The 12,251-nt window shown below is 42.6% G+C and overlaps 1 protein-coding gene across 2 annotated transcripts in view; it reads left to right on the forward strand.

Moving 5' to 3' along the window:
* The window catches only part of LOC112233670 (protein shisa-6-like), a 69,570-nt gene that overhangs the window by 32,321 nt on the left and 24,998 nt on the right, over positions 1-12,251 (forward strand). For both annotated transcript variants that reach the window (XM_024401439.2, XM_024401440.2), the window contains exon 5: positions 11,476-11,514. In XM_024401439.2, coding sequence (XP_024257207.1) covers positions 11,476-11,514 — 39 coding nt within the window. The remainder of the gene's footprint in view (positions 1-11,475; positions 11,515-12,251) is intronic.

Below are 12,251 nucleotides of genomic sequence, written 5' to 3' on the forward strand. Positions count from 1 at the left end.
GCATAACACGAAACCCAAACCGGGTGCGCCACCGTGCGCTATTGTGCATACATTTATTTTGCCCGCCCCACACCAAATGTGATCACGACACGCAGGTTAAAATATCAAAACAAACTCTGAACCAATGACATTAATTTGGAGACAGGTCGAAAAGCATTAAACATGTATGGCAATTTAGCTAGTTAGCTTGCACTTGCTAGCTAGCGTTAATTTGTCCTATTTAGCTAGCTTGCTGTTGCTAGCTAATTTGTCCTGGGATATAAACATTGAGTTGTTATTTTACCTGAAATGCACAAGGTCCTCTACTCCGACAATTAATCCACACATAAAACGGCCAACCGAATCGTTTCTAGTCATCTCTCCTCCTTCCAGGCTTTTTCTTCTTTGAACTTATATGGTGATCGGCATCTAAACTTTCATTGTATTACCACGACAACCGGCAACAAAGTTCATCTTTCAATCACCCATGTGGGTATAACCAATGAGGAGATGGCACATGGGTACCTGCTTCTATAAACCAATGAGGAGATGACTTTCAACGTGATCTGCGTCAGAAATAGCCCTTGGCGTCGCAGACGCTCGTTGGCGCGCCCGAGCATTGTGGGTGCAATAATTGAATAACATGGATTTTGACATTTATTTTGCGACGCTCGCGCACGCGACGTGTCCGTTCTGGTCAGCATGTAAGCATTCACAAAGTACCTCTTTTCTTAAACCAATACTGTATGTACCTAATCCTACCATGTAGACGGGGTGAAATCTAGTCGGCTTTTTTATGAGTACTATTATCATTCTATATGCAGGAGTTGTGTTCTCAGACAGGTAAATCAGTGTAGTAATTCATTTACCAAATTATTACTGCAGCTTTTCCTGCCCATGGTTACAAGGAATTTACTGTCCGTTTGCTATATATTATTTGCAGGCACAAAACGAACTTGTCTCATTTGTAAATTGTGCAATAGAGATTCTACCAAATGGGTACTTGAAAGCAGACTGCTGCATATATTATTGTGTAATGTACTCTGGTTTTTTGACCAGTAACAAAATGCTGTGTCGCTAATGCTTGCTTAATGGACTGTTTAACTAGCGGTAGGAATGTGTGGGGAACAACTTAACCTTTTCAAAGAGAAATAGGCTGACATGTCATGATGCCAGTAACGTTGTTGTTGTGCTGCTGTAGCTGCAATGTCAAATACCAAAAGATCACTTGACATGTCAAAGTGCTTATGAAAAGTAATACACAAAACCACTTCCCTCCCCCAACAGGTCGTTCTATTGCTGTAAGGGAAGGCTGCGAGTCTCATCAGGATACTGGTTCATACAAATACATTTCCTCTGCACTTTAAACATCCCATTTGTTTACTGCTACAGTATATTGTCTTGGAGGAACACCTCTCAATGCTGCTCTGCATAGATCCCTCCATGCCTTCCCCTCTACAAGGTGATTGATAGCTTTGTACATTATCCATTATAACTCCCCATTGATTGAGACTGGCAGTCAAAGATTACCAGCAAACCGCTGTTGTTGGGTCTCTCTCCATGGAGACTGCTCCCTCATGAGGCTGGGCATGGCCGTCAACTCCTACAGTCAGCCTGCAGTCAAGCCACAGACTTAGGTGCATCCAAAATGTCACCCTATTCCCTACATAGTGCACTACTTTTGACCAGAGCTCTATGCCCTGGTCAAGAGTCGTGCACTATATAGGGAATAGGGTGCCATTTGGGATGTAGTCACTGTAATCACCAGGCTATGTGAGTAATGGCTGTGGGAGCAATCACGGGGGACATGCTTCATCTCTGGAGCCCCTCCATATATCAAACTGCCTTCCCTTCATTTGACTGAATGCATGCCAATGTGAAATATGACGCCCCAGGGGAGGGAGGGAGGGAGGGAGGGAGGGAGAGAGAGAGAGAGAGAGAGAGAGAGAGAGAGAGAGAGAGAGAGAGAGAAAGGAGTTTCTACTGAACATAATAATTATATATACTCACAGAGGCCCATTGTAGCTCGTGTTTTTGACAGATCTGACTGGGGTTTGTTGGAAGGATTTGTGTTTGTCTTAAGGGAAACCTACAGTATGTGGACATTTCTGGTTCTCACTGGGAAAGGACTCTTCTTGTTAAATCAGATACACAGATCAAAGTTAAGTTACAATATTTATTTGCAGACAGTGTATTCCATAAAGCAATAACAAATATTTCACTTGCATCAACAGAAAATCAAACTCTTCAAAGAAAACTGTCAGAATACATTTTCAGTAAAAAATGTTTGGTTGAAATAAACACTACTGTAACAGGCGTCCTTGACTAACCCTTGTCTTGAAGAGTAGCATTATCACGACCGAGGGGAGCCGGAATAAGATTGTCTCATTGTTTACAAATATTGTGAAGTTGTTTATGTCATGGCTCTGGCTGAGTAAATGTTTGTGTTATCTCAGTGGGATTTCGGTGTGAAGAGAATATGTACTTCATTTTATTTAAGCCACAGGGTTATTTTCTTCCTCTTGGCAAGAGAGGGGATAAAGAAAAAGAGAGAGGCTAAAGAAAAAGACAGAGAAAGATGGCTGGTTTCCGATTGATATATTCCTTCTTCTTGAACGATTTCTTCACGTTTGACAATCACTCGTCTTGGCTAATTGAGTGATTTTGAATGGTTTCAACAGGTATTGTTCCATTGTTGATATTTCAAGGGCAGTAGTATGTGTATTTCCCATTTAATAGGAGAAAAATCAACGTCTAGTCTATTTGGAAGAGTGCATTCAGAATGAGAGTTGTAAGAACACACAAAAGACACGAAGACAGGCCTAGGCACATCCATTTTGTACGACACTTCTAGATACAAATAACGCAAGAAAGACAAAACTAGAGTTCTATAAAATCATGGAACTGGAGGTCTTATGCTAAAACAAATTTAACGCACGATTTATGATTCCTTGCATTCGCCGTGTAGATTACTCATTTCAGAACAAATTGGCTCTATTTTTTGGGAAATTAATTCTACAGGGATATTACTGCAGTAAATTGGATGGTAGTGAGAATCTGGCAGGCATTTCCCTGGCCCCCCATGGTGACACCCCTCACCTCAGCCCCTCAGCCTCTCACTACACACTATATATTGATTGCTCGTAGAGGTTAGAACCAATTATCTAGCCAGAACTTCAAAACGTTACCCTCTCCGAACTATATTTTTGACAAAGTGAGTCATGCGTTTTGGTACTTACAGGATGTTTTTTAAGGTACAGAAGGTTAATTCAGTCTGTCAGCACCGGGAGGTAGTTTAGAGTGGATCATCATCAGAGACTGAAGGAGGCAAACATGGCATTGATTAAGATGCTTTAATTAATTTTCATCCCTCCACTGATGGCAATATAACATCAGGATTAACATCACCACTACAGTTCCCCTGTGGTGTGTGTGTCTGCATGTGTTCTCCCCTATGAGTAAACAGATGGTGACTCACAGCGCAACATTAGGATCTGCTCATGATGTGCTCCTCATAAAGTTCATCTCATGAACCATTGACACTGATGCTAATCTACTATGCTCTGATCAAGGCTGGCGCTTTAGCTTGTGGCACTCTTCTGAAATGTTGATAAAGTTGTAACGGTTTGAAATGCTACTGTTCTGGTCCGTAGCCCTGGGCTGCTCACTGATTCTCAATGACTCTGGGTCATTATGGCTGCCGCTGCCAGCAGTAATTAAAGGGATACTGAAAGGAGCTCTGTCCTTGGGCCTCCTCTCCCCTCCCCTCCCCTCCTCTCCCCTCCTCTCCCCTCCCGCTGGAGGCTGACTGACTGACATGGTTTACTAGATTCACCAGTGTGATTGGCATATCAATTGGGGCCGAGGTAGATTAAATGCCCTTAATCATTATTCAAATTTGTCTCGCCCAACACCCAAAGTACCCATGGCAAATTGTCGGGTATGGTTATAGCTTTTGAATGTTCGGTGATGCGTAGAGCCAAGAGGGCAAGGCTCTTAAGGGGACATTCTGCTCATCAAAAGTAATGTGACTTTGAGTGTTATTTGTAATTTCATAGTCAGGTCACCCTTTTGAACTTGTGAAAATCCCAAATTTGTCAAGAAGCAAAACAAAAGTGAATGAAAATAGCAATGCCAGAGGGACATCTGGAGGTCGTGGAAGGTTAGGGGCTTTTCTCCCCAATACCCAGATCAGTGGTACGAACAACACAAAGAAGCACCTGGAGAAATATTCAACAAGCTCTTTTGTTTTTCCTCCCTCACTCACCCATAGGCCAGAGGACAACTCTTGATGAATACATCCAGATTCTAATTCAACACTCTTTTGTGGAAACTATTTGTTTTATTAACTCACCAATCCTCCCACAAGGCATGACACTGAATTCTCATGTCTCTTTTGTACCACTCTTGACAAATCATAATTCAATTGCAACCAGGGTCTTCCATACCCTGTCAGGCTTAAAGAAGCCTTTATCTTAGCAAACGACTGACAGTCAACTGAAAAGCGCGTGTTTTCTCCCTGACACAGACAGCACACCCACACCGTTTGCCTTTGTTAACAGTATTGTCCTAGTCTGATCATTAATGCATTTGGAATTAGCTCTGTGTATTGGCAGGAGACTGGATACTGAGACTCCTGCTGGGTTTGATTGTACAGTGGAAGGAGAGAATGGGAAACAAAGGAAACAAACCAGTGTGTTTGTGTGACTTGTTTAGCCAATGCGAAAACGAAAGCATTACATAACATGTCAAAACAGTGGCCTATTACTTTGCCTGACAACACTGTTGTGATTGCAGTGAGCAGGGGGGTCATTTAAGGAAACTACTGTGGTTTGAATCCGGATGTGATCTCCAATTACATTGAAATGTAAAGCATGTCAAGCATGACGTGAAATGGGAATATTCCCAGAGGTGGCTGGCTCTCTGCCATGGTGTGAGAAGTTATTTGTCCATAACACATCAGAGATCACATCAGAGATCACACACAGAGAGAGAATGAGAGAATGAAAGAGAGAGAGAGAGAGATGTGTATCATCATCATCTCAAATGTTGTATCATTCAGGTCTTAGCAGCACAGCAGGATACGTTAAAACTGTACGTACTGTAAACGGTACGAGATGTTTGTACTGCATATCTGAACAGATCAGAGGTCAAAGCCCCTCAGATGAAACTTCCTCAACTGGCCAAAGAGAGTCTTCCCACAGATTGATGCTTGAGAGAGCATTATAGTCCTTCCATTTGAGAGAGCATTATAGTCCTGCCATTTTACAGCATCTGTATTGTCGGCCTCATCTGTGGGTTTCAGTTGCTTGTTTTTCTCTTGCGCTCTACTTGTCTCTATTTCTCGCTCTCCCTCCCCATCTCTCTCCTGCAGCAGTGTTTCTCTGTAATGAGCTTGTCGACAGGACGATATGATTCCAGGAATTAAAACAGCATTTTTCACTTTGATCACCCTACATACATTTTTTGCGAATCTCGCTCTCCCTCTCTACTTACCTTTATATATTTTTTCTCTCTCTCTATCCCCACTCCTCTCTCTCTCTCTCTCTCTCTGTCTCTCTCTCTCTCTCTCGCTCTCTCTCTCTCTCTCTTGCTCTCTGTCTTCTATTTGTGCTTGGGGGATTGCTGCTAGATGGAGAGTTAATGAAGAAAGCTTGTTTCAGAGCAGACTGGTAAACTCTGACAACACATTTGCTCTGTGCTGCTGTTAATTATCACCAACACAATCTGCTTTGATGCCTGACTGATCCCAAACCACTGTATCAGTTTAACATGCATATTTAGCACCACACTTCTAAACCTCTGTAAATCGACTGTATCTTTGTATGATTTGCATAAGCTACACAGTAGGGATCAGTGGCTGGTATTTGTTCTTTATGGGAGCTCCGAGCAGCTAAATCTTTTGCTTAAACACTTTCACTGAAACCTTCAAGCCCATCCAAATACATCCGTTTCTACTGCTGTTCTTCCGTATTGGTTCAATGCGTGCTTTCACCTGTGCCACAGGAGACTCAAATCCCAGGTGTGATGTGAGTCCTACCAACACACCTGCATATGTGGTGTTTAAAAAAAATCAAAGACATATGACGCTATTAAGAATGTAATCATCTCGCATGGCTTCTGGTGCTGTAGGAGGATGATAATGCTAGCTATCAGGCAGATTTGTTATGTAATGTAATGAGATATCAGAGGGAGCGATAACAGCCCAACGCACTCAGCAGGGAAGCAGAAACACAAACACTCACTCACACATGCAGTACATGACATCACACCCAGTCCCAGCCTGTTTTCTGTTATACCAGAGAGAGAGCGAGAGAGACAGAGAGAGATGGAGAGAAGAAACACCGTGCCAATTGATTATGCTATATGCTGAATGACTCTCGAGTGTTGCTCACACAGAACAAACTGACTGAACTTTGAAGAGTGATAAATGAAAGAGAGAGGGGAGGAGAGAGAGGCAGAGGAGAGAAAGGAAGAAAAGAGAGAGATGAGAGGAATGAAAATAGCAAGGTTGGGAAGGGGAGGAGGAAAGGTAGAAGGGAAAGGGAGAAGCGAAGTGGAGGGAGAGAAGCATTTTTTGAATGTTATTCTAGCTCTCCAATCGTCCTTTATCTGTGTGTGTTTTGCAAAATGCCACACATTTGTTCTTGAAACGACCTCCAGGCAGGCTAACTCCAGCTCATTGATTTCATCAGACTTGTAGGCATGTTGCCGCGGAGGCCGGAGTAACAGGCTGGAGTAACACACCAGGGCCATTGTAGAAGTATTTACCCTGAGCACAAATCTAAATGAAAAGCTCTCGCTGACGGTAGACAAGCTAGGCTGGCCATTTGAGGGTCTCCCTCTTGGCGGTGACATCTCTGTTGCTTTAGTCACGATAGCATTCACTGCAGTCCCATTGGCACAGGCGTCATTTTAGCGTCTAGCGTTGATTTACATTTGGTTGAGTTGTCAACTAGTGTGAATTAAAAATAAAATAAAATCATTTTGAAATGTCTCCCTGACGTTGATGACTATTTGCAAATCCAATCAGTTTTCCATGTTGATTCAACGTCATCACATTGAATTGCTTTATTGAAATGATGTTGAAACCGCGTTGATTCAACCAGTCAGAGGCCTCATGCCCTACGGAGGAACAGGACTATGTGCCTCCTCAGATTTGTCCTGTTTAAAATAGTTTTTGTTGTTGTTGTTCCCAATGTCCCACTCTCATAACTAGCTACCAAGAAGCCATTTCAGGGTATCAATGAATTTAGAGTATCTAGCTAGTCTAACTATCTTAGCTGGCATGGCTGCTGGCAAGTTTGGTAGACTTTAGAAAAGCAAGTACATATGTCTCACATTCCTTTCAATCTTTCACCAAGATTTTATCAGAAGCAGAAGCAGAGAAGCATATCCAGATACTTTAAATAAACAACCACCAGGATACAGCTCAAGAGTTCATAGTATTAAGCATAATGCTTATGGCTCTAGATTGAAGGAAAAAGCTGTTTCACGTGTTTGAAAAATGCAAAATTCTCCAACTTACGGTCGAGGGGGTCTAGCTTCCCTCCGGACCACCCCACAGCCATCCTCACATACTTTTTGTCCCCTCAGATCTCTGGGGTGAATGACGCCCCTGCAATCAGTCCGCCCCCCCCCCCAGTGGGTTTGTTTGGTTCGTTGTGGTGCAGCTATAGACTCCCTGTACTGAAGTGTACACACGGCCAAAAACCCAAGACTAAAGACTCAGCCAAAGCTGCCAATCGGAATGAACCCATTGACCATTGACTTGTGAATGACATCATCTCTCCCTACCTGTCAGCAGTAGATATAGGTGAAACAAAGGATACTGATTGTTAAACAATGTGACCTCATTCTTCTAAACTGTCAATGAACAGAAGTTAGCCACGAATAGACATGGAATAATCAATACATTCCATTTAGTTTTGAACAGAATGTCTCTAATGTAATAAATATAGATATGGAAGTACATATAAGTCCAAATCTGCAAACCAAATGTAATGCCTACTGTATGTTGTGCACTACTTTTAACCAGGTCACTACATAGAGAATAAAGTGCTATTTGGGACACAACCCAATGTCTTACATGTACTGTAGATCCATACCAATAAGGTTCTGGTGAAAAGTAGTGCACAATAGGAAATAGGGTACCATGCTGGATATCTGTATCTCTCTTTGGCTTTCCACAGCTCAAACTGATTTCAGTGTGTTAGACATCGGGCCATAGCATTCCATTAGCTCTTTAGGTCAAGGCTTCAAGTCACTTAAAGCGTTTGTATGTCTGTATTATTAATGTGCCTTCCCACCTCAACACACATGTATGCACAGCAACACACTAGCTGACCTGTTCTGGGCTGTATCTGGTCATAGTGAGGTCAGGGCTGTGTTGGGTTGTAACTTATTCATACTACTACTTAACTACTTAACAAATCAGTGTGTGTGTGTGTGTGTGTTGCTAGGCATTTAGAGGTGGGGAACGTAGGCCCACAGAGCATTCGGAAAGTATTCAGACCCCTTGACTTTTTCCACATTTTCCTACGTTACAGCCTTATTCTACAATTGATTAAATAAAAAATATCCTCAGCAATCTACACACAATAGCCCATAATCACACATTTTTGCAAATTTATAAAAACAATACCTTATTAAATACCTTATTTACATAAGTATTCAGACCCTTTGCTATGCGACTCGAAATTGAGCTCAGGTGCATCCTGTTTCCATTTGATCAACCTTGAGCTGTTTCTAAAACTTGATTGGAGTCCACCTGTGGGAAATTCAATTGATTGGACATGATTTGGAAAGGTACACTCCTGTCTATATAAGGTCCCACAATTGATAGTGCATGTTAGAGCAAAAATCAAGCCATGAAGTCAAAGGAATTGTCCGTAGAGCTCTGAGACAGAATTGTTTCGAGGCACAGATCTGGGGAATGTTACCAAAAAATTTCTGCAACATTGAAGGTCCCCAAGAACAGTGGCCTCCATCATTCTTAAATGAAAGAAGTTTGGATCCACCAAGACTCCTCCTAGAGCTTCCCAAACTGAGCAAACGGGGGAGAAGGGCTTTGGTCAGGGAGGTGACCAAGAACCCGATGGTCACTCTGACAGAGCTCCAGAGTTCCTCTGTGGAGATGGGAGAACCTTCCACAATGACAACTATCTCTGCAGCATTCCACCAATCAGGCCTTGATAGAGTGGTCAGACGGAAGCAACTCCTCAGTAAAAGGCACATGACAGCCCGCTTGGAGTTTGCCAAAACTGGTCTGATGAAACCAAGATTTAACTCTTTGGCCTGAATGCCAAGTGTCACATCTGGAGAAAACCTGACACCATCCCTACAGTGAAGCACGGTGGTTGCAGCATCATGCTGCAGAGGTGTTTTTCAGTGGCAGGGACCGGCAGGATCGAGGCAAAGAGGAACGAAGCAAAGTACAGAGACATCCTTGATGAAAACCTGCTCCAGAGCGCTCAGGACCTCAGACTGGGGCAAGGTTCACCTTCTAACAGGACAACGACCCTAAGCACACAGCCAAGACATCGCAGGAGTGGCTTCGGGACAAGTCTCTGAATATCCTTGAGTGGCCCAGCCAGAACCCGGACTTGAACCCAATCGAACATCTCTGAAGAGACCTGAAAATAGCTGTGCAGCAACGCTCCCCATCCAACCTGACACAGCTTGAGAGGATCTGCAGAGAAGAATGGGAGAAACTACCAAAATACTGGTGTGCCAAGCTTGTTTTTAAAAATAAAAAAAAAGTTGAGAACAAGTTCTCATTTGCAACTGCGACCTGGCCAAGATAAAGCATAGCAGTGTGAACAGACAACACAGAGTTACACATGGAGTAAACAATTAACAAGTCAATAACACAGTAGAAAAAAAGGGGAGTCTATATACATTGTGTGCAAAAGGCATGAGGAGGTAGGCGAATAATTACAATTTTGCAGATTAATAACACTGGAGTGATGAATAATCAGATGGTCATGTACAGGTAGAGATATTGGTGTGCAAAAGAGCAGAAAAGTAAATAATAAAAACAGTATGGGGATGAGGTAGGTAAAAATGGGTGGGCTATTTACCGATAGACTATGTACAGCTGCAGCGATCGGTTAACTGCTCAGACAGCAGATGTTTGAAGTTGGTGAGGGAGATAAAAGTCTCCAACTTCAGCGATTTTTGCAATTCGTTCCAGTCACAGGCAGCAGAGAACTGGAACGAAAGGCGGCCAAATGAGGTGTTGGCTTTAGGGATGATCAGTGAGATACACTTGCTGGAGCGCGTGCTACGGATGGGTGTTGCCATCGTGACCAGTGAACTGAGATAAGGCGGAGCTTTACCTAGCATGGACTTGTAGATGACCTGGAGCCAGTGGGTCTGACGACGAATATGTAGCGAGGGCCAGCCGACTAGAGCATACAAGTTGCAGTGGTGGGTGGTATAAGGTGCTTTAGTGACAAAACGGATGGCACTGTGATAAACTGCATCCAGTTTGCTGAGTAGAGTGTTGGAAGCAATTTTGTAGATGACATCGCCGAAGTCGAGGATCGGTAGGATAGTTGTACCGTCATACCCCAGATGATTCGAGGCTGTAATTGCCTGCAAAGGTGTTTCAACAAAGGACTGAGTAAAGAGTCTGAATACTTATGTAAATGAGATATTTCAGTTTATCATTTTTTATAAATTAGTAAAATTTCTAAAAACCTGTTTTTGCTTTGTCATTATGTTTTTTTTGTGTAGATTGATGAGGAAAAACAACTATTTATTACATTTTAGAATAAGGTTGTAACCATTTTTTTTAAATATCAGTATCTGTTGCTGTGTGGGAGGCAGCCTGTATGAGGAGCTGATCCATCATCTATAATGATGGATCAAAGTTTCGCATGGCGGGACCCTCACACCCAACAATGTGTGTGCATGCATGCGCGTGTGCATGCATGCGTGGGTGGGTGTGCGTGTGTGCACACGCCTCGGTGGTAACATGGTGTATAGAACACAGCTGACTTCTACATCTCCTCGTCTCTTTCATCTCCCCCCTTTCTACTCCTCTAGTATTGGATCTCTACCTTCTTTGCCATCCTTTTAACCTTGCAGCCCTTCTTCTCTCGTAATTCCTCCAACCTTCATTCTGCCTCACATTTCATCTCGTTTATACGCATATAACCTTCGATCTTTACCTCCTTTTACCTAATCTAGTAGCGTAGTGTTCAATCCGGTGTTAGCTGTATTTTACTTGGAGTGTGTGGCATAACCTTTAGTAAGGGCTGATCAAATGTCCCACATTCATTTCTACTTATGTGATCATATGAAGTGATCTGTACAATACCATGTCTTTATTTGATTGGCAAATGTGACATTTGAAAGAAAATATATAATATGTTCTGATGTTTCAGCTGTATTCTGTTGCTCTATCTGGCTCTCCTCTCTTGGTTTGATATGTTGTAAACTCTCTGTCCTCTCTACTACTTACTGTGCCTGGTTCCTTCTGTATTCTAGGTGAAAAGCATTGGCCCGTCCGCTCCCAAAGCCACCATGGTAGGAATGGCCGTTGTGTGTGGAATAGGTAAAGGTTGCTCCTAACCACTGATACACGGTCAGAGCTTATATCAACTTCCTAATAGTTAGGCTAGGATTGGGGCTAAGGTAATCTGATCCTATATCTGTGGTGAGCGGTGACTTTTACCTTGAGTGTTCTGTGTCTCTCCTTGACCTCTGTCTGACCTTTAACCTTTGACCTCTAGCTCCTGTCACTGTGTGTGGTGGATCATGTGTGACATCTGTTTGTGTACATTCGCTGCAGGCCATCTAGATCAGTGTCGAGTCAATTGCAAAGATGAGGAGTTTAGCCTGTCTTATTGAAATATCTCAAACACATTGTGAAACTTTTGAAAAAGCTAATTCCTTAATTAAATTCACCCACAGTGGATTTGCAAGGTCTATCAACCAAAGAGAAAATCTCAAGCACAACTAACCCATAGTGGCACTTTCAGTGACCCCTGACCACAAAGTGGCAATCAAAAGATTTTTTTTTTTTAAGTACTATTAGTAGGCTATAAGATGATCTTAGTGGAAATGGAAATGAGAAAATCTCTTGATGATTTTCATTGCAGTTGACCTGACAAGTAAAGTGGTTTTCTATTCCATCGTGTTGTGCCTTAATAAGCCCAAGCTGTCCCATACTGTCCGTCTTTTCCTAACCTACTGTACCATCAGGCCTGTGTCAAAACAGTGTTTTCTCTCAAATGCATTAAGTGTGCTTGGTTTAGCTCACC

This window comes from Oncorhynchus tshawytscha, linkage group LG25, assembly GCF_018296145.1.
Source record: "Oncorhynchus tshawytscha isolate Ot180627B linkage group LG25, Otsh_v2.0, whole genome shotgun sequence".
In the NCBI taxonomy this organism is placed as follows: Eukaryota; Metazoa; Chordata; class Actinopteri; order Salmoniformes; family Salmonidae; genus Oncorhynchus; species Oncorhynchus tshawytscha.